The 20,262-nt window shown below is 44.1% G+C and overlaps 1 protein-coding gene across 1 annotated transcript in view; it reads left to right on the forward strand.

Annotated features, from left to right (window-relative positions):
* LOC109935430 (CD276 antigen-like) overlaps nucleotides 1-20,262 on the forward strand; it is a 244,887-nt gene that overhangs the window by 125,983 nt on the left and 98,642 nt on the right. The window contains exon 4 of the mRNA XM_048617131.1: nucleotides 15,588-15,722. Coding sequence (XP_048473088.1) covers nucleotides 15,588-15,722 — 135 coding nt within the window. The remainder of the gene's footprint in view (nucleotides 1-15,587; nucleotides 15,723-20,262) is intronic.

Below are 20,262 nucleotides of genomic sequence, written 5' to 3' on the forward strand. Positions count from 1 at the left end.
TTTTTTTGAGTGCTGAACAGCACAGTTTTATCCAAAAGAGTGAAATAGTGTGGCCCTGACATTCAGAAAGACTCTGGGCATGATCTTTGTGGAACAGCGGCATCCAACCAGCATTATTACTCTTGTAAGATTCTGCCAGACCTACATTATTTTGAATACTGTGCCTGCAACAGCTCCAAATAAAAAGCTATCTGCCCATCCCTGGTGACCAGGAACTGCCACGCACTTATTGAATAATAAATAAAAGACTTGCATTTGTGTAGCACCTCTCATTTCCTGAGGCACAGCTAAGTCCTTTTGCCACCAATGTGACAGCTGGTTGGTGCACCGCAAGTTACATTTGACTTGAATTGATTTGATTTGATGTATTATTATCACATGTACTTAAGTACAGTGAAAAATTTTGTTTTCCATGCAGTACAGGCAGACCATGCCATACAAAGATTGAACAGAGCGAGGAATGCAAGGTCACGGCTGTAAAGAAGGTGCATAAAAATCAAGATTACCAGTAGATTTGAAATCTGAAAGGTCCATTCAGAAGTCCAATAACAGTGGGGAAGAAGCTGTTCTTGAATCTTTTGGCACTTGTGTTTAAGCTTTTGTATCTTCTGCCTGATGGAAGAGATTGGAAGAGATTATAACCAGTCTGGGAGGGGTCTTTGATGTTGGATGCTTTTGTAGATGGAGTCCATGGATGGAAGGTTGGCTTGCGTGATGGGCTGGGCAGCATTCACAACTCTCTAGTTTCTTATGGTCCTGGGTTGAGCAATTGCTGTACCAAACTGTGATGCATGTGGGTAGAATACTTCCTATGGTAAAAGTTGACGATGGTCTTTATGGACATGCCAAATTCCCTTAGCCTCCTGAGGAAGATGATGATGATGATAATGGCCAGGTGAAGAATTCTAGTCATGTTTGTTAAGACTTGAGTATTGACGGAGGCCAAGTCTGCCATTTTTCTTCAAAAATGGTGCCATTGGCTCTTTTGTGCCCGGCCAACAATGCCTCAGTCTAACCTGGTAAGACAGCATCTGTGACAGTGCAGCACTGAAGGATCAAGCAGTACCGGTACTCCTGTGAGATAATATCTCTGGGGGAGAGAGAAATAAATAGACATGGTGTCATTGCTAGTCAAGATTGTGTTTCCTTTACCCGATGTGGTCCCCTCTAACACCGAATAAACTATAATTTCTCACTGTCTGAATCAGACTCACCATCAGCTGTGTGGTAATTAGAGGGTAATGTTATCTGTGTACCATTGCGGTCTGGGGGAATATAATTAAAATATATGGTGTTTGAATGAATGCCCAATAGATGTGCAGGGACCAGGTAAACTACAGTCTGTTCAAACATTACAGAGTATGCTACTGACTTGTTAGGGTGTAATGATTAGAAAAAACAGTAATGCATTTTGCTAAAGTACCAATTAGCTCTGTTAGGATGTCACCTTTTATATAATGCTTCTTTTCCTGAAAGATGTCATTGTGCAGTAGTTATGCTGTTGGCCAGCAAGGCTGGAGAAATTTCCTAGGTGTAAGCTAATGCAGTGAAGGGAGAGAATGAACGAGGGGAAAACGATACAGCTGGTCCTATGCATTCTATTGGTCAATGGTCAATAAATTTCCCTCTTCTTTTGTGTCATGTTTCTGAATTTGTATAATTAACACAATTTAGTGCTGGTTATAAAATAATAAAGTGTATGAAGAGTAAGGGGAGAACCTTAGATTAGGTAGACTCATTTTGACTGCTTTCATATTTATGACATCTGTGACTCATGGCTCAGAAAATCAAATGGTCGGAAGATAAATTATGACAGGAGTAAATTGTAATAACGTCCTGGCAGGAGAGAAGGGCTATTAGGGATGGGTAACAAATGTTGGGACATTGAGTGATACCCATATCCCAGGGAAAGTTATAGAGAAGAGTGCATTCTCAAAGTTTTTTTTAATTCATTCACAGGATGAGGACATTGCTGGCTAGGCCAGCATTTATTGTCCATTTCTAATTTTCCAGAGGCCAGTTAAGAGTCAATCACATTGCTGTGGGTCTGGAGTCACAGGTAGGCCAGACCAGGTAAGGATGGCAGTTCCCTTCCTTAAAGTGAACCAGATGGGTTTTTCCTGACCATTAGACTCTTAATTCCATGTATTTATTGAACTAAAATTCCACAAGCTTCCATAAGGTGAGATTCAAACCCGAGTCCCCAGAATGTTATCTGGATTGCTGGGTTAACAGTCCAGTGATAATGCCACTAGGCTATCATCTCCTCTAGTGAGACTGTACTTTGCTGAGTGATGCTCCATCAGTGAATTGCACTTCATTGGGAATGGCTGATTGGGGAATTTGCCATCAAGACCGACACGATATGAAATTTTGGCCACTTGGTGGACAACGATCCATTTGACATTTTCTTTGCTGTGTAGAGCTCAGTTCAGTGATAGATCCATTTAAAATAGCTATCTACTGGAAGTATCTTAAAAGGGTGAGCTTGAGGGCATTGACTATGGCACCTTTATGATTTCTGTGCAGGTACACAACCTAAAGGGACCGTATTCCTTGATCTCCTTACTAATCAAGAAACTCTGACTTGGAGACATGGTGGCTCAGTGGTTAGCTCTGCTGCCTCATAGCACCAGGGACCCAGGTTCGATTCCACCCTCAGACAACTGTCTGTGTGGAGTTTGCACATTCTTCCTGTGTCTGCGTGGGTTTTCTCCTACAGTCCAAAGATGTGCAGGCTAGGTGGATTAGCCATGCTAAATTGCCCCTTGTGTGAAGAGATGTGTAGATTAGGTGGGTTATGGGAGGATGAGTCTGTGTGGGATGCTCTGAGTGTCAGTGTGGACTTGTTGGCTCGAAGGGCCTGTTTCCACACTGTAGGGATTTTATGATCTATGAAATACATTTATTTACCTTCACAGCCTTCTGCAGCAATGAGTTCCACAGATTCACCACCCTCTGGCTGAAGAAATTCCTCATCTCAGGTCTAAAGGGCTGTCGCTTCACTCTGAGGCTGTGCCCTCAGGCCCTAGTGTCTCTTATCGGCTGAAACACCTTCTCCACATCCACTCTAATCGGGCCTGCAGTGTTCTGCAAATTGTCTGTGTCTGTGTCTGTGTGTGTGTGTGTGTGTGTGTGTGTGTGTGTGTGTGTTTTTCTGGATTCTAGTTGCATATTCCATTGCAGTTTCACTTGAATAGGTTGTAACTTTGACAAATTTGAGCTATTTGTGTTATCTCGACTATTCAGTGCTACTGCCTTGTTATCTGCTTGGATATTCACAGCTTGTAAATCCATGCACCATTATCTATACATTTTTCAGTTTAATACAAAGAAAAATGATCGATGCATCAGTACAAAATTCATACACAGCCCCTAAAGAGAGACTGGAGCTCAATATCTTAAAGGGCTAAACACCGACTTTGTTTGAAACTTGCTGCTTTTAAGTGACAATCCTTACCCCTTTAAAGAACCCCACCTGTCCTGCGGGTTTCGACTCTCACTGTCTGACTCACATAGGCTCACATTTGCCACAAGCAAGAGTTCCAAGTAGAATGTGCCAACAGCTAATCAACCATGGAAGACCTCACGACTGTACCCAGTTCTGTTTGAATCTGGCTCAGGCCATGGGGAGGGGATTAGAACTATAAACCCTGGCATTTCTTGCTTTTATTTTATCTTCTGTGGCCTGGGCTACTGCAACCAATTGTAGAGCCCAGGGCAGAGAGGTCTCAGTGGCAGTGTCCCTCTGAGCCAGGAGGTCCAAATTTAAGTCCTGTCTGCTTCAGAGGTGTGTCATGTGTTCTCTTAAACAGGTTCGTTAGAAATATCTACAGCCCAGGGCACCGAGAAAAACTGTGCTACTCTTAAACAATGCCATCTCAGCTGAGATTAGCCAACACAATCCCAGTCTCATTTTGGACCTTCATCCAGTGGCTGAGCACTTTACTCTGAAGTTAACAATTTTAGCAACTTTCAGTCCATTCCAGAGTATCCCTGGCGCTGTGAGCCAGCAGTGCTGACCACTGAGCCTCCTGGTCCAGTTATTTCTAGAGCTGGGATTTGAACCCATGACCTTCAGCTCACAGCAGCATGTAGCAAAGAACCTTTGAAGATTTAATGAGGGGAGCTAATGTGGCAGAGCTGGGATTTTGAGGAGGCTCCTTGAAGCTGGTGTGTGCGCGGAGGAGAGGAGTTGTTGATATGGGGACAATGAAAGTTGAAGGCGGCAATGTAGAACAAAATCTGTTCCAGCAGTAAGGCAGTGTCACCCATTGAAGCAATCCACATAATGAGCGGCTGATGATCAATTTATTAGAGGAGGTTATGGTACGTGTCATGTCCGGAATGCTCAAGCTAAACATTTGACAGGACAAAAGCAAAGGTCACCACAAGCCGCCTTTTCAACTGAATGGTTCGCGGTGTCATGGACATTCCCTATACAATTAATCACTCAACCCATCCAATTCACAAATGGTGTGGAATTTTCCGCCCTCGTTTTAACGAGGCCTCCCTTGTCTTGGCTGGGCTTTTAAAGGTGTACCACTGCCATGGAGATTTGTTTTGAGCCTCTGTTAGTCAGTAGCTTGGATCACTTTTGGTTGTAGTAAATAATAGACATTGGACTGTTCTTGGCAGCTTTCTGTTCTTGGCAACTGTTCTTGGCAGCTTTCAGACACCCCTGTGCAATTCTGTTTACATGATCAACAAAAGCGAAATGACTTCACGTTTTAATGAGCATGAAACAACAACTTGCATTTATTTATCACCTTTTAAGTGGTGCACATAATCCCAAGACCATCCACCACAGCTTTACTAAACAGATTTACAGGCTGCACGGTGGCTCAGTGGTTAGCACTGCTGCTTCACAGCGCCAGGAACCTGAGTTCAATTCCACCCTCAGGCGACTGTGTGGAGTTTGCACATTCTCCCTGTGTCTGCGTGGGTTTCCTCCTACAGTCCAAAGATGTGCAGGTTAGGGTGGATTGGCCATGCTAAATTGCCCATAGTGTTCGGGGATGTGTAGATTAGGTGGGTTATAGGGGGATGAGTCTGGGTGGGATGCTCCAAGGGTCGGTGTGGACTTGTTGGGCTGAAGGGCCTGTTTCCACACTGTAGGGATTCTATGATCTATGATTCTCGCAACAGAATAAAAACGGTCTTAATGATTTTGCATGCTTCAGTCGAATTTCACCTGAAGATTTTCAGCTCCCAGGGAACAAACTCAGCTTCTCCAGACTCTACATGTATTTGAAATCTATAATTCCTGGCACCAAACCAGGTCTTTTATTTCTTATTCATCAGCAGGATGAGGACGTCGCTGGTTAGGCAGCATTTATTGTCCATTCCTAATTGTCCCGAGGGCAGTTCAGAGTCAACCACATTGCTGTGGGTCTGGAGTCACATGTAGGCCAGGCTGGCAGTTTCCTTCCCTAAAGGGCATTAGAGAACCAAGTAGGTTTTTCCGACAATGGACAATGGATTCACAATCCTCATTAGATTCCTAATTCCAGATATTTATTGAATTCAAATTCCACCATCTGCCATTGCGCGATTTGAACCCAGATCCCCAGAACGTTATCCGGGTCTCTGGATTAACAGTCTAGCGATAATGCTACTAGCCCATTGCCTCTTGTCATCCTCTGCCAAGGTCTTGTCACCCTTCATAAGGCTCAGTGCTGACAGGTGGACACAATACTGCAGTTGAAGTGTTTTAACATAACATCCTTGTTGTTGTGTTCTATTCCTATATTAATAAAATAAATAAAAGAGGTTTTTTTAATAGCCTTGTGAATGCCTAATGTCACCACCTGTTCCTGCAATAATTGAATCTTGCCTCTCTTTATTCTTCTTCCTAAAGTGCATCATCTCTGCCCTAAAGTGCATTTTGCCATGCGTCTATTCACCAGTGTTTTTATACCATCCTGAGCTTCATGTTTAATTAAGCTGGTCTGATCACAGATTCTTGTACAGTGCTCGATTACTTTACCCTGCGGGCGGAGCTAGTACATCAAGTGATTGACTCCACAGGAAAGATTCCCTCCAGAGATTTGAGACTCTGGCCCTGTAAACATTGCATGTACGGTGAAACTTCTGTAATAGAATAGAATCCCTATAGTATGGAAACAGGCCATTTAGCCCAACCATCAGAAGATCATCCCACCCAAACCCATCCCCGCATTTTCCATGGCTAACCTGCCTGGCCTGCACATCCTTGGGCACTGTGGGGTAATATAGCATGGCCAATCCACCTAACTTGCACATCTTTGGACTGTAGGAGGAAACCCTCGCAGACGCGGAGAGAAAGTACAAACTCCGCACAGATGGTCGCTTGAGGGTGGAATTGAACCTGGGTCCCATGGTGCTGTGAGGCAGCAGTGCTGATCACTGAGCCACCCTGCTGCCCTCTAAGTTCAAAGATGTTTAAAGTTCTATAAATAAACTGTTTGAACTTAGAATTACAGAAATCTTTGTGACAAATGAGATGAGCAGGCAATAAAACCAAGTGTAACACGCAGGTCAGTTCCTCTCCTTATAGTTGTTGACAAGCAAGGTAGATGGTATTGTACATCTCTGGTTTTCATCAATCTGTCCCTTAATTTGTGCCTGGGCCCTGAAGTCTGGAATTCTGTCCCCGAACCATCTTGCCTTTCCATTTCTATCTCCTTCTTTACAGCTCTTCAAATTTGCCTCTTTAATTAAGATATTGCTCACCTGCCCTGATGTCACTTCATGTGTCTCAGCGGTTTAACACATTGGAGGTGCTGAATGAAAGTTATTACTGTAGCTTTCTCCCCAGATGTGTGTTGAATAGTCTGTCTCTCTTTCTTTCTGCCACTAAAAGATTCTTGACCTATTCTTGCTAACAAACTCTGTTTCCCTCTTTAAAATGTGTGTCAGCTTCCCTCCAGCTGTGGATTTCATGGTCTTTATTTGGGTTATGTAAAAATACTATTCCAATAAATTTCAGGCATTCTAAACCCAGTTTCAGATAAATTAGAGTGCCCAGCACAATAAATACTGCCTCTAATTTGATTCTAATCTTGTAATTGCACCCTAAGGAACAATAAGAGTGCCAGGCCTGGGAATGGAGTGCAAGCTACTCCACTGAGTCACAGAAGATGAATTGCATTTTAGTCAAAAAGGACATCTATGTGTGTAACAAATTCACTCAGGATGTAATTAAATATTCAATAATAAATTTATTTAATCTCTGTATGTGATGGTAACTAGCTGTCATCATTAAAGTATAAATTGCCCACCCCACCAACTAGTTATAACAAAGTTCTTTGTGGAAGTCAGCTATCTTAGCTTATGATTAAGACACCAGCAAAATGAAAGGGAACAGTGGGGCTATTTCTTCATAAAGTCATGGAGCTGTACAGATTATAAACAGACCGTTTAGTCCAACTCATCTGTGTTGACCAGGTATCCCAATCTGATCTAGTCCTATTTACCAATGTTTGGCCCATATCCCTCTTAAACCCATTCCTATTCCATCCATTTGCCTTTTAAATATTGTAATTATACCAACCTCCACCACTTCCTCTAGCAGCTTATTCCATACGCGCACCACTCTCTGTGTGAAAAGCTTACCCCTCAGGTCCTTTTTAAATCTTTGCTCTCTCACCTTAAACCTATGCCATCTAGTTTTGGACATCCCCACCCTGGGAAAAGGACCTTGGCTATTCACCCTCTCCATCCCCCTCATGATTTTAGAAACCTCTACAAGGTCACCCCTCACCCTCCATGTCTGGTTTGGAGGTCATAGCATTAAGCGGACTGCCTCTTCGTCAGTGTTGTGCTATCAAACTCTTTCTAATTTACTGAATGACTTGAACTGGAGGATTTTATTTTTGTTCCTAATTTGGGTTTGAACTTAGCCATACCTATTGGGCAGCAAAAAATGAAAAGAACTGGAAATCTGAAGCAAAATCAGAAATTGTTGGGAAATCTCAGCAGGTCTGGCAGCATTCGTGGAGAGAAATCAGAGTTCACAATTTGAATCCAGTGGCCATTCTTCAGAACAGGCCTATTGGGTAGCAGTCTTATTTCTAAGTCAGAAGAGTGAGTTCAAATCCCATCTTGAGAGAACTGAGCTGGCCTCTCCCAGTGCAGTACTGAGGGAGTGTTGCGCTGTTAAAGGTGTAGCAAGCTATTTGGAAGACTAATGGAATGTTAGTCTTCCATGCAAGAGGATTTGAAAGCAGGAGTATTGCTTCAATTGCATTGGAGTTTGGTTAGACTGCAGCTGGAGTACTGAGTGCAGTTTTGGGAACAATGTTATTGTGAGAGAGGGAGCAGAAGGACGGTTCCGTAAACTTGTTTCCAGGATAGTGGACTGTCCTATGTATAGAGAGTAGGCAAACTGGGACGGTATTTTGTGGAGCTTCAAAAAATGAGAGGTGATCACGTTGAAACCTGCAAAATGCTTAAAGTGATAGATGGGGTAGATATAAGTAAACGCTGTTTCTTGGACCCACTCTGCTTCACTGCAAGACCTTGGCTCCTTCCTGCCCCTCCCTTCTCATCTTCTCTTCTCATCAGTCCATCTGCTCCATTGATCAATTTCCATTGCAGCACAGGCCTGTCATATAAATCCCAGCTTTTACGTTTATGCATCTTTCCTGAGCGATTTTTGTGAGGCCAGGAGAAGCTGGGGGGTGCTCCTCTGATCTCAGTGAAGCAATCCTTGGACTCCCTGTAGCTTCCTTTCTGTCTAAGTCTCTCTGCGCCTGGTGTATAGGAGACCATTATCAACTGGGGAATGTCAACACTTGTCACAGCTGCTTCGTGGTAGTGAGGTCATTGGCACGAAGCACTTGCAGCTTGAGGTGAGGACCTGGAATACTTTGGTTATGGGGATGTCAGGGTGAGACAAAGGCTTGATCGATGCCCACAAGCACTCCAACTGGTGAGCAATGTTGTGGGAACCACTTGAGTCATGCCACACGCATGGTGCTGTCATTGAGCATTAAGGTGGCAGATGCACGGTGGCTTTGGATGGTTTAAATTTGCTCAATCCTTGTATATACCCAGTCTGGGGCTTTATGTGTATCACCAATTCCAGCAACTGGCTGGAGCATTGCTACTTATTGCTGCCCCTATCCACATCAAATGGGCCTGAGGTAAAAATGGTCGAGAGCATCAAGTTCCTGGGAGTGATGATCACCAACAATCTGTCCTGGTCACCCACGTTGATGCGATGGTCAAGAAAACACAACAAAGCCTCTATTTCCTCAGGAGGCTAAGGAAATTCAGCGTGTCCATAAAAACTCTGGCCAATTTTTATAGATGCACCATAAAAAGCATTCTATCCAGACCCATCATGGCTCGGTACGGCAACTGGTGTGCCCAGGACTGTGAGAAACTACAGTTGTGAACATAGCCCAGTCCATCACACAAGACAACGTTCCATGCACTCGCTCCATCAACACCTCTCGCTGCCTTGGGAAGGCAGCCAACATCATCAACAACCCCTCCCAACCAGTTATAATCTCTTCCAACCTCTTCCGTCAGGCAGAATATACCAAAGCTTAAACACACGTACAAATTGACTCAAGAACAGCTTCTTCCCTGCTGTTATTAAACTTCTGCATGGACTCTCAGATTTTAAATTTGATGTTTATCTTGCTCTTTGTACACCTCTGCAGCTGTAACATTGTATTCCTCGCTGTGTTCTATTACCCTAATGCACTTTGTACTGCACGCAAAACAAAAATGTTCACTGTACCAGGTACATGTGACAATAATAAATCAAATCAAAAGTCACTGGTCTAGTTGATTCCTGACCATGTGCTTTAACTTCAGGGATGAGCCCAGATTTATCACAATGGGAAAGGACCGAGGCTGGTGATTTGGGAAATAGGAATCCATCCTAAAGCAGAACCCCCATTTGAATGTTTTTTTTAAAAGCCTGATTTCACTCAGTCTGTCGTTTGCTTGAGGCATTTGTTGCTGTGATGTATAAAACTGAAGTTCTCTGCCCAAGGCAAAAGAAAAATAACCCACTCCCAAAGCAATAAAACATTAATGCCACCATTTTTGGATTGTTGATTTGAACGAACATAATCCATCCACCAGTTAGTGGAACATAAATTAGTTGATTTAGTTGGTGAGAATCTGGTCTTAAAAGCTAGTCTCAATAATGGTGACCATGACAGCTATCATCTGATTGATTGTCATGGAAACCCATCTGGTTCAGTAATTTAAACAAAAACACAGAAATCAGACACAAAACCAGAAATTGTTGGAAAATCTCAGCAGATTTGGTGGCATCTGTGAAGAGAAATCAGAGTTAACGCTTTGGGTCCAGTGACCGTTCCTCAGAACAGAAGCTTTAGGGAAGTCAATCAGCAGTCCTTACCTTGTCTGGCCTACTTTTGTCAGAAGTCAGAGGACACTAGGTTATAGTCCCACAGGTTTGTTTGAAATCACAAGCTGCAGCTTCGTCAGCTTGTGATTTCATATAAACCTGTTGGACTATAACCTGATGTCGTGTGACTTCTGACTTTCTCTATCCCTGTCCAACACTGACACCTCCACATCGTGGCCTACCTATGATTGCTGACCCACAGCAACTTTGTAGACCGTGCCCTCTGAAATGTATGAGAAAGTCACTCAGCTCCAGGGCAATTTGGGATGGGCAACAAATGCTGGTCCTGCCAGTGAAGCCCACATTCTGGGCAAGGATAATGAAAAAAGAGGACAAGGAGCTCTCTGTTGATTCTAACTGAATGGAAGTATTTAGAAGATTACAGAGATAACACAGTGTGGAGCTGGAGGAACACATCAGAGGAGCAGGAAAGTTGATGTTTCGGGTCGGGACCCTTCTTCAGAAAAAGGGTTCTGAAGAATGCTTCCAATCCGAAATGTCAGCTTTCCTGCTCCTCTGATGCTGCCTGGCCTGCTGTGTTCATCCAGCTCCACACTGTGTTATCTCTGACTCCAGCATCGGTAGTTCTTACTATTTCTAGAAGATTACGGGTTGTTTTGATAACTTAATTCAAGATATTAAGTGGAACCAATTTTTTAGGTTGGGAGAAACAATTTCTGCTGTTTGAGGGTGATGTGCTACAAAGTGGTTTTCCACCTTTCAGTCCACATGACATGTACTGCAGAGAGCCAGGTTCTTATTGAGATGGATTTCCTGAAATTTAATAATACTGACTAGACAGTTCCAATATCACGGATCTACGTGCACAGTCTGTGTGTTTACTGGTGTTACTGTCTGGTACATGAACATAATGTCCATTCTCGGACAAGAGGGCATAGTCTCAGAGTAAAGAGGTACCAATTTAAGATTGAGATGAGGAGGAATTTCTTCTGTCCGAGGGTGTGAGTCCTGGCCATATAGAGCTGTGGAGGCAGAGTCCGCTGCATATGTAGGGCTGAGATAAGTAGATTTTCGATCAGTCGGGGAATCCAGGGTTACGGGGAAAAGACAGGAAAGTGGACGTGAGGGATGTTAGATCAGCGATGATCCTATTGAATGGCAGAGCGGGCTCCAGGGGCTGAGTGGTCTGCTCCTGGTTCCTATTTCTTACGGTCTTATAAATGACTGCGCAATGGACTCAATGGAGATTTTCAGTCAGAGAGAGTGACTGAGGACAAGGCTGGTATCCTTAATCCTGCAAAGCTATATGACACAATGTCCTATAACTGTCTTAATAGGTACAAGTCTGTCTGGTCTGGAACACAGGGATGTTTGGGATGAGGGGCACGGACTAAAAAAATTTAGAGCCAGTTCTTTTAGAAGTGAAATTAGGAAATACAACAATACAAAGGGTGGAAAAATTTGAAACACCTTTCTCCAAGCATCAGTTGATGCCAGATCAATTGTTAATTTGAAATTTCCGATTTGTACTTTCTTTTATAAATGAAAAGGAATGAAGGGATTTGTGTCAAAGACAGTTCTATGGAGTTGGTCCATGATCAGCCCTGATCTCATTGGCTGGTGAAAAAGATTGAAGGGCTAAGTGGCATCCTCCTGTTTTTTTTGTGCAGATGTTACAGTGGAGAGGCGTCAGCTGCTTGGTGGCCGTGCCTGCAGCGGGGAGCCCTGGCTGCGGTAGGCCCGGAGCGGGGAGCCCTGGCTGCGGTAGGCCCGGAGCGGGCACTCCTGGCTGCGGTAGGCCTGGAGCGGGGAGCCCTGGCTGCGGTAGGCCCGGAGCGGGGACTCTTGGTGGTATCGGTAAGGGTTATCCTAGGACATTGGTGTCAACGTTGTTTTACCCGAAGCAGAAACTTCTTGAAGCCTGGAACACCTTGCAGAGACCTTCCAAAGCCCTCAAGTCATGCTTGAGACCCAATTTGAACAGAAAGTGAACTCTTATTTAATTAATTTATTTTCTTTTTATTGTTTTTGCAACTCAAATTTGCACCAGATTGTGGTGACAGACCGCTTATCACTCTATTTTCCTCACTGTGTGACAATAAAATCATTCATTACAACATTGAGCAGCTTTAAAAAGCTTATGTATTCTTTGGGTCCTTCCAGTCTCTTGACTGGGGATTCCTTCAGCACACATTGACTCCCAACATGGACTTCAAATTGATTGTAACATCGGTCAAAATCCCCTTTGCTGCAACAGAACAATTGTTTGGCTCTTTGGGAAACTTCTAAAGGTGAAAGTTGCTGTATTGGAAATTGGAATCCTGTTCTGCAAGATTGATTTCCCACGGTTATCTGCAACTTCAGCACAGTTGTGGTGTAGGATTTGAAAAAGAATCCCAGTTTACTGTGCAGTCTTTTTTTGCTATTAGAGGCACCAATAATTTTTTAAAAGGTTTGACATTGAGATTTTAAATGAATTGCTCAAGCATTTGTACAGGATGGCATTGTGCCTGATTTGCTTAGGGAGAGCTCCAGCTTGATTAATACAGAACAGCAGACACCCATGCACAATCTGCTATTATTTATGTGCCCCTGTGTGTCGGAGACCAGTGAAAGGCACAATTGCTGCCATACAAGCCAAATGCCACAATGGAGGGACTGCCCTGTCTTGACGTATGCCTCTAGGGGCAGCATGTAGCAGGTCCACCCTACGATCCTGTTCCAGTACGTTTTCGTGATTACAAGTCATTTTTCATATAGTTCTGTCGTTCCTAGAACAAAATGCTTGAATGTTTCTCAGCTGCTTCAGCATTGGCTTGTTTCACATCTGCAGTCTTGTACTTCAACAACAACTTGCATTTGTATAGAAACCTCTATGTGGGAAAGCATCCCAGGGCGCTTCACAAGAGGGCTATTCGACTCTTGGCCATGCAACAAACACATACGTGGGCAAATAAAACAGAGGGTTAGATTTTACAGAGCCTAACAAAGGAGAGGAAGACAGAGAGACGCATAATATTTATGGAGGGAATTGAACCTCAGCTTCTAAACGTATGGCCAGCAGTAATCAAGGAATGAAAAGTTAATCCTTAGAGGAAATGTTTGCATGAGGGAAGAAGGAATATATTGTTGGGAGGGTGGGTTATTTGCCTGTTTTTTTGGGGTTGGGTATATGATACTTCATTAACATTGAGGGAGTGCTGCTTTGTTGACAGTGCCATCTTTTGAACCAACTGCGAGACTACCTATTGCTCCTGTAGCACTGGGAACTCTCATGACACTAATGGAAGCAGAGAGCTCTGTCACTATCATTTGTGGAATTTTCCTCCTTTTCCCATTCACATGATCCAAAGTGTAATTTATGTAACGTAGAGCTAAAGTCACAATAGTCCTTCTAGATTGTTGGGCTGTTGTCCCATGAGAGAGCGCGAGCAAGAGAGAGACGGAGACAACTGGTGGTGGTTTAACCTGAGGGTCACCACACCTCTTGAGGGAAGAGGTTGAGAAGGAGAGTCCTTCATGGTAACCTCAGCTGGTGCAGGAATTGAACCCACACTGTTGGTGTTACTCTATATTGAAAACCAGCCATCCAGCAACCTGAGCTAACTGACCCCTTTCATTTTATGAGATGCCTATGGAACAGGAAAGTGTAACCGGTGTTGCTAACTTCATTTGTCACAAGGTCATGCTATATGATAAGTTAGGACTGTAGAATAGTTACTGCACAGCAGGAGGCCATTCAGTCTATTTTATCTATGCCAGGTGAATAAACTAGCTGCCCATTCTAATCCCACTTTCTAGCACCTGCTCTGTAGACTTTTTTTATTTATTCATTCACAAGATATGGGCATCTCTCACTAGGCCAGCATTAGGGCAGTTAGTGGGTCTGGAGTCACATTTAGGCCCGACCAGGTAAGGATCGCAGCTCCCTTCCCTAAATTAGTAAACCAGAGTTTCCAACAGTTGGTTATCAATAGATTCCTAATTTTTTAAAAATTGAATTCAAATTCCATCAGCTGCCATGGCGGGATTCAAGCCCTTGTCTCCAGGGCATGAGCTGAGTTTCTGGATTAATAGCCTAGTGATAATTTCACTGGGCCATTGGCTCCCCAATAGATCTTTAAAGTCACAATGAATCAGGTGCTAATCCAGATTTCTTTTACGTGGTTTGAGGGTCTCTGCCTCAACCATCAACCTGTGATTTCCAGACACCCACAACCTTACAGATGAAGGGATTTTCCTCGTCTTTCCTGTCACCCTTCTACTAACCACCTTAAATCTGTGCCCCTGGTAATTCAGGTCTCTGCTAGGAGAAACACGAGTTCACTGCACATTTTCTCCAAGCCCCTCGTTATTTTGTACATCTCGATTTAGGTCAACCCTCAGTCTCCTTTTTCTAACAAAAATAACCTTTGTCCATCCAATCCCTCCTCATTTCTGTATACAAAACTACTTCTGCAACCTAACCAGTGTCTTATATATTTCCAGCATTACATTCCTGCTCCAGTAAAGTGGAGCATCCCATATGCCTTCTCTATCTCTGTGTTGACATGCAGTACCACCTCGAGGGACATGCACTCAAGTCCCTCTCTTCCTCTGCCCCCTCAATACCCTCCAGTTTGTTGTGTATTCATTTGCTTTGTTTGCCCTTCGGAAATGCACAACCTCTCACTTCTCCAGATTGAATTCTATATGTAATTTTTCTGCCCACTCAACCAAATCATTGATACATTCCTGCAGTTGATAGCTCACCCACTTCATTATCAACTCCTCAGGCAATGGTATGTCGTCTGCAGACTTGCTAACAGAGCTCCCAGCTGATCCCATTGGCCCTAATGTGCAGTGGCTATTTTGGTGAGATGCAGGAGGGGAATCAGTCCACCAGAAATCAATATCTCTGGTGTTTGGGAGACTAGAGCAGAAGTTGAGGAGAGAAATAAATAAGCCAGAAAATCACATCAACTCCAGGAGCGTCACTGGGGAAAAGGGTTCTCCTAACTCTGCAGCACAGAGGAATATTCACTGTGGCTGGTCCATTTGTGCTCCAGACAGATTTCCTCTCACTTCTCTGAATCCAACAGTAACAGCATAACCTTCTGTACAAGTTAGAGGAATACTTGGATGAGGAATCAAATGTGGGTTGTCAGCTACACCAACTCAGCGAGGAAAGCTGTCACTAAGCCCCTCTGTCTCATCTCAGCTTCTGGTACTCACTGATTTCCTTTCTGTGTCTTTCTTTCCCCACCTCCAGGGCAGCACCTGAAGTTCCCCGTGGTTGCCTTATGGTTGACGATAGGCCTCTCGGTGTGTCTGCTGGGGCTGCTGGTCACCCTGGGATACGTGTGCAGACGGAAGATCCGGCAAAGCTGCAAAGAGAACGGAGCGGGTATGTTCAGTGCTCGGGTACCGCCTCCCCGTACCCCCACCAAAAAACGGTGTGGCATCTCTCGGGGTGGCCTTGAAAGTAGACTGACCCCTTGACATCCCTCATGCCACTAGGGCCGATATTAATCTGCTGAAAGGCCAGGCCGACGGTCACTATGTTAACCCCACACAAGCCGCAAAGCTGTGCAAAAATTAATCGCTCTTCCACAGTGATGGGGAGCCCCTGAAGTCTTGGAGAGTTTGTCCGAAGTCTCTTTCTCTGATGCGAAGCCAGAATGTCACGTTTAAATGAGACCGAGTGCGTCATTGCGCGTTAGATGGAGGAAGGTTGGATATGTTTAGGAAATGGCACGTTAAGAAGTTTCACTAGAGATTCAAGGCAGTGCGCAATGTTTCTGCAGCAGGTTCTTTCTGACAGGGTTGAGGTAAAGGATGTGCTTGATTGATCTTGCAGGTGTTCACATCCGTGGATACAATCAGACCCTGTGGACTGTGAAATCAGCTCCATTACAGCACTCCAGAAAATGATCAAGTCGCAGTTTGTAAATTGTAAGGGATGTGGCGAACTAGCCACGATGTGGTCAAAGTTATAAAGTATTGTCAGTGGAGAAGCAGGTCATTCAGGAGGTCCTGTGGTGCAGTGACCAGTGTTCCAGCCTCTGAGCTAGAAGTTCTGGGTTCAGGTCCTCCTTCAGGACTTGATGGCCAAGGAAGGTGTGCTCAAAACACAATCTTAACAAATCGATTAACATGCTGGTAAATCGTCTCAGGATGGTAAGGTTGGGAGAGAATGCCTGGCCAGCCACGTTTCTTCTGACAGGCCGGTGACCTGTTTTCAGGAAAAAGTAGCTGCAAAAATGGACATTACCACATGCTTTATCCCCCTTGTGAATTGCTAAATGCTTCTAAGTAATTCTGAGTTCACCCCTTCAAGTTCATATTGGTGTTTATACATCGCATGAGCCACCCTTTACACCTCTTCTTCATCTCAGCCTGTCAACATTTCCTGTTACTCCTCCCGCATGTCTTTATCTAGCTTCCTCTTAAGTGATGCTATCCTATTCCCATCAACAACTTCCTGTGGCACTGAGTTCCCCATTCTCATCACTCTCTCTGAGTGGAGAAGTTTTTCTGGAATTTCCAATTAGATTTATTAGTCACTCCCTTTGTTCTACTGGTTCTAGTCCCATCCATAAGTGAAAATGTTTTCTCTATGTATCTCTTATCTATGCTTTGCTCCTACGTCTTATCAAATTCTTTAATAGTCTTGAAAACTTCCATTAGTCCAGCTGTTGGCTTTCCCATCTCCAGAGAAAAGAACCTGGCTCTGTTAATCCTCTTAGCAGAGGAGCAGGAAGGCTGACGTTTCGGGCCTAGACCCTTCTTCAGAAAATGGTTTTCTAAAGAAGGGCCTAGGCCTAAAACGTCAGCCTCCCTGCTCCTCTGATGCTGCTTGGCCTGCTGTGTTCATCCAGCTTTACACCTTGTTATCTCAGATGCTCCAGCATCTGCAGTTCCTACTATCTCTGTTAATCCTCTTGATTGGTTTGATCTCTTGGCTCTTGTATTGCTCTGGTAAATCTTTTTTGTACCTTCTCCAATGTCTCAATATGTTTTTAATAATATGAAAGCAGAGCAGTTTATGGTACTCCAGATTTGATCTAGCCATGCTTCCAGTTTGACATATTTCCTATAATTTTATATCCTCTAGGAAGGAACCCCAGTTGCTTTGTTTTCTGCAGCTGTGATCCATGTTGCTACGTTTGGTGGCCCTTGTCTCTGTACACGTTGTGTTCCACTATCCCATTTAAATATTCGGCCCAGATATTCCAGTATCCAGATAGTCACAGTGCAGATTGGAATTGCATGCTCTGGACTGTGTAGAATCCCTTACTGATCTACCTGGTAAATGGACGTGTGATAAGATGTGAGATGAGAAATGTTGGAGGGTTTCCGACTCAGTTCAGCTCCGTAGTAAAACTCCTGAGAAATCAATTCACTCAATCCTGAATTACTACTCATCCTTATTCCTACCCCTCGGGGTAGCACAGTGGCTCAGTGGTTACCATTGCTGCCTCACAGCGCCAGGGATCCGGGTATGAACCCAGCCTCGGGCGACTGTGTGGGGTTCGCACATTCTCCCTGTGTCTGCGTAGGTTTCCTCTGGGTGCTCCAGTTTCCTCCCACAGTCCAAAGATGTGCAGGGTAGGTGAATCGGCCGTGGGGAAATGTGGGGTTCTGGGGATAGGATCGCCCATAGGTCTGGGTGGGATGCTCTGTAGAAGGTCAGTGTGGGCTTGATGGCCTGAATGACCTGTTTCCCCACTCTGGGAATTCTGTAATTATATTCCTCCCCCCACCCCCCCATCCCAAACGTGACCAGACACTTTCAGATTGGATGCCCATCTTCGAGCTGACATCTCCACACCCCCAATCTCCCCCTCCCCCACCTCCAACCTGCCCTCTCCACCCATATAAAAGAGTCATTTTGTTCACAAAAGCCCTCTTGGGGGCAGTAATGCCCCCTTTGGGGTGAGATATCTGCTATCTTGTTGATCAACTCTGAGTTGCCTTCTGAAATGATTTAGAGAGACAATTGGTTCAAGGACATGTAGGGCTGGGCAACAAATGCTGGACAAGGTCCGCATCCCATGATAGAATGAATAAAGTGAGACAGACAGATTATGTTTGCTTGTTTTGGGAGCTGTGCCATATGATTGAACTGGACTCTGCCTCTTATTCAGTCAAACGCTATAGTTAAAATACAACAAAAGAAAGAAGAATTTAGAATAACAAGTCTAATGGAAAATTTAGCAGAATAATAGATTATTTTACTACTAAACAGTAACTGTTCCAATATGTAACGTCCCATAAACTCACACCAGACAAAAGGCAAATTTAGAAAACAGATCCGTCTTACATGCAATCCAGCAGCCTAGGAAGAGAACCCCAGGTTTTGGATGTTAACGAGAGAGGGGGAAAGTAGCTTCCACATCTTCAACACCCTAACAGCAATTGCTGCTGAAACCTAAAAACTAAAAATCCCTGGTTTTATGTGTCGGAGATTGACCACACCCATTCAGGCTGCTTCTATTGTTCCAGCTTCTGAAGAAAAAACCTCAGGATTCACCAGTTGTTTATCTTCTCATAGACAGCTCACTACCAGTCACCCAATCTCTCTAAAAGAACCCAGGACAAAAGACACCTCTTAAAACTACAGCGTCGGCATACTTCGCTCAAAGAGTAGTGAACCTATGGAATTGTCTACCACAGAAGGCTGTGAAGGCCAAGTTGCTGAAGCAAGAAATACATTTTTAGATTTTAAATGCCATTAAGGGGTATGGGGAGAAAGCGCAAATACAGTATTGAGATAGAGAATCAGTCAGAATAATGTTGAATGACAGAACAGACACGAAGGCCAAATGGCCTACCCCTGCTCCTAGTTTCTGTGCTTTAGAAGAGATGCAATATGGTGTCTAAGTATTGAGAACTTATGGCTAGTACGATTGAAGAGTTCCATTGATGATATTTAATATGATATTCTGTTGAAGAATGCAGAATGAATGGGACAATTGGTCTGACTCTTCAATTCATTCCCTGTCACTCCAGCTCAGAGTAAGTAAAGTCTCCTGCAACAAATTAATCATCGTTCCTGCTTTGTTACACTCCAGGGTGAATCTGTGCTCTCTCTACAGCAGAATAATTAGCCTTTTGTTTGTTTTAGTTTTGCTGAATTAACTATGTTCCACCTTTTGAGTAGTTTATACAGAGCACACTAATCAATTTTCTAACTGATCCATAAAGACGACACTGGCATCAAAGTTGCCTGTATGTTAAAGAGATACATTGGATAAAACTATTTGTACGGGTGATGTTCAGGGGTGCATTAGTCCATCTGCTGGAATGCCAACTGAGACGTCCTCCCTACCCTTCTGGAGGCAGATGGCGCAAGCCTAGCCATTCTGCGTGCCCTTTGACTCCTTGATCGTACCCATTAAGAACTTGGGCTCAGCCTTACCCTTGACAGAAAAGCCACGGCACCTCTGCCCTTTCCCTCACATGGCAGCTCACGTTGCCCTCTTTGGCACATGGCAGGCACTCTCCCAGTGCCAAGCACCCAGTCTAGAGCCCACCATGTAAAGATCACGGTGCTCAACACAAGAAATCATTGTGGCACAGTCGGCACCAATACCACATGGGCAAGCGGTAGTGCAGTGGTGATGTCACTAGTAATCCAGAACCCTGGGCCAATGTTCTGAAGAAGGGGTTTTAGTTGTGATGGGCAGCATGTTAGTGCAGGCTTGGAGGGCTGAAGGGCCTGTTCCTGTGCTGTAATTTTCTTTATTCTTTGTTCTTAACAAGGTTCGAATGCCGCCATGGAGAAATTTGAATTCAGTAAAAATCTGGAATCAATAACTAGTCCAATGGCAATGTTTGATTGTTGTAAAAACAATGATCTAGTTCGTTAGGAGATAGTAAGAACTGCCGATGCTGGAGTCAGAGATAACACAGTGTGGAGCTGGAGGAACACAGCAGGCCAT

The sequence above is a fragment of the Rhincodon typus genome, chromosome 36 (assembly GCF_021869965.1).
Source record: "Rhincodon typus isolate 14 chromosome 36, sRhiTyp1.1, whole genome shotgun sequence".
In the NCBI taxonomy this organism is placed as follows: Eukaryota; Metazoa; Chordata; class Chondrichthyes; order Orectolobiformes; family Rhincodontidae; genus Rhincodon; species Rhincodon typus.